The sequence below is a fragment of the Plectropomus leopardus genome, unplaced genomic scaffold (assembly GCF_008729295.1).
Source record: "Plectropomus leopardus isolate mb unplaced genomic scaffold, YSFRI_Pleo_2.0 unplaced_scaffold7140, whole genome shotgun sequence".
In the NCBI taxonomy this organism is placed as follows: domain Eukaryota; kingdom Metazoa; phylum Chordata; class Actinopteri; order Perciformes; family Serranidae; genus Plectropomus; species Plectropomus leopardus.
In genome coordinates, this window is record NW_024678585.1 from 1 (window position 1) to 2,414 (window position 2,414).

At 40.8% G+C, this 2,414-nt stretch overlaps 1 protein-coding gene across 1 annotated transcript; it reads left to right on the forward strand.

Annotated features, from left to right (window-relative positions):
* Window positions 1–105: 105 nt before the first annotated feature.
* On the forward strand, window positions 106–2,324 carry LOC121940018 (major histocompatibility complex class I-related gene protein-like; the record flags this gene model as incomplete). Its single annotated transcript, XM_042482904.1, has 3 exons — window positions 106–394; window positions 953–1,231; window positions 1,995–2,324. Coding segments are annotated over 3 exons (898 nt in total), but the record flags the coding sequence as incomplete, so codon positions are not given.
* Between the last annotated feature and the right edge of the window lie 90 nt (window positions 2,325–2,414).

The window sequence follows — 2,414 nt, forward strand, 5'->3', positions numbered from 1 at the left end:
GGGTTAGCACACATTTTTCTGGTGGAAGAAAAAAATTCTCTTGGCTTACAGAGAACTATTCAAACTAAATAATGTGAAAAAAAAAGAAGAAGTAATTTATATCAGTTATATCCTGTTTGTGCCACAGTGGAACGCTCCCTGAGATTTTATATCATGGTGTCTTCTGGAGTCCCAAACATCCCAGATTATATGGCCATGGCAGACATTGAGGAAGTGATTATTGGTTACTACGATAGCAGCTTGGAAACAGCTGAACCCAGGCAAGACTGGGTAAGACAATTTCTGAAAGAAGAAGCACAACTCTGGGCAGCAATGGATAAGGACTGCAGGGAATATCAGCAGCTCCTCAAACCTCAATCTGACAGATTCAGACAGCACCTAAACCAAACTGGAGGTAAGTTTCAGGAACAGTGTTTGTGATTTAGGGGGGTTTGGTAGCATCTAGATGTGAGAGTTGCAGATTGCAACCAGTTAAACTTCTCCCAGTTATTATTCCGCCATTCTTCATTGTTTGCTGTTCATGTGGGAGTTTTCTGTCTGTCTTCCGTCTGAATGTGATATTTTTTTTCTACACTCCACCATGTGCCTGTTCTGTGTAAACTCAACCATCTGAAGCAGCATGGGTGTTTGTTGATGTCCTGGCGTTGGTTGCCATGTACTTGTGTTGCCTCACCATAACTACATGCAGCGTAATCTCACCATGTGCCTGTGTTAACATCATGGTAGCAGCATCCCAAAATGTCCAAGCAGACGCAGACGAATACTTAGAACATAATATGTAGAGATTGAAGTTAACTGCAAGATGGCAATATGTAAAGATTTCGGAAGAGAATGTGTTAAACATGGGAATTTACTCCAATAATTAGGTGATGGCAATGTATCTCTGGTAAAGATGTGTTATCATCTACATCGGAGTGTGCTTCAATCTCACTGCAGTCTCTGTCTCTCTCAGGTGTTCATATTACCCAGCAGATTGCAGGTTGTGGATGGGATGATGAAACTGAGAAGGTCAATGGGTATAACCTTTTTGGTTATAATGGAGAGAACTTCCTCACGTTTGACTTGGAGACAGAGATATGGATCGCTGAGATCCCGCAGGCTGAAACTGATAAACATGAGCAGGATGGAAATAAAGTTTCTAATGACTTTTGGAAGACCTTCCTCACCATCCATTGTGTCTCTTGGCTGAAGTTATTTTTGAACTACGGAAAGAGTTTTCTTCTAAGAACAGGTATAGAGTCAAAATCACTGATGCTTTTTGTATAACTAAGAAGTGTTTGCCTCTCCCGTTTTTAATTTCAGTTAAACATATTTTTAATCATTAATCATGTGTTACAATGTCACATAAATTTGCTACATGATGCCCTGTGTGTCACCATGAAATGTCGATTGGTAGGCTTGGGTGATGTTAAATAGCTAATACCTACATACCTTCCTGAAATTTTAGGTATACGGTATATAATGATGTAAGTGTGTGGCACAAAATACACAATAGAAACCCACCAAAAGTTAAAGAAAAAAATATTGTACAACAATAATATAACTGTATACCTTTGAATTCAACTTTCTCTCAGTCACAGTTAGATGTAAAAATGCACCGTTATTCAGCACAGTCTCTCTCTGCCTGCTGGCTGTTTACAGTCCTATAACTTCTCCCTCCTTCACTAGGTATCTTGAAGTCTTTCAGCTAAGCTGCCTGTTCCACCAGTAGAGACCAGAGAATGAGCTCTGGTGGTGCATGCTGTGCACTGCATAGAATAAGTTTAATAGATAAAGAGTGCACCTGTACTTCTAACAGTATTGAAAAACATATCTATGGGATTTCTAAATAACCTGTTGTAGCGTAATACTGTGATACCACCCAAGCCCACTAAGGGGTATGACAAATTTGACGACCTGTTTTCAGTCAGTCTTTGACTGACTTAATGTTATTTTTTTTAATATATAACACTCCAACTTAATAATGATTAAAACTGTATCTTCTAACTGTCCAGACCTCCCCTCAGTGTCTCTCCTCCAGAAGTCTCCCTCCTCTCCAGTCAGCTGCCACGCTACAGGTTTCTACCCCAACAGAGCCGTGATGTTCTGGAGGAAAGACGGAGAGGAGATTCATGAGGACGTGGACCTCGGACAGATCCTCCCCAACCACGATGGATCCTTCCAGATGAGCGTTGACCTGAATGTTTCTTCAGTCACACCTGAAGACTGGAGGAGGTACGACTGTGTGTTTCATCTCTCTGGTGTGAAAGATGACATCGTCACTAAACTGGACAAAGCGTTGATCAGGACCAACTGGGCCAAAATGGCATTTACAAAAGACAAAGGTGAGTTGTTTTTTGTTGTTGTCACTTTCTTGTCACTTAAACTGAATGCACATGCTGTTATGGATGGTTAGGATTAGGGCAAAGAGGCAC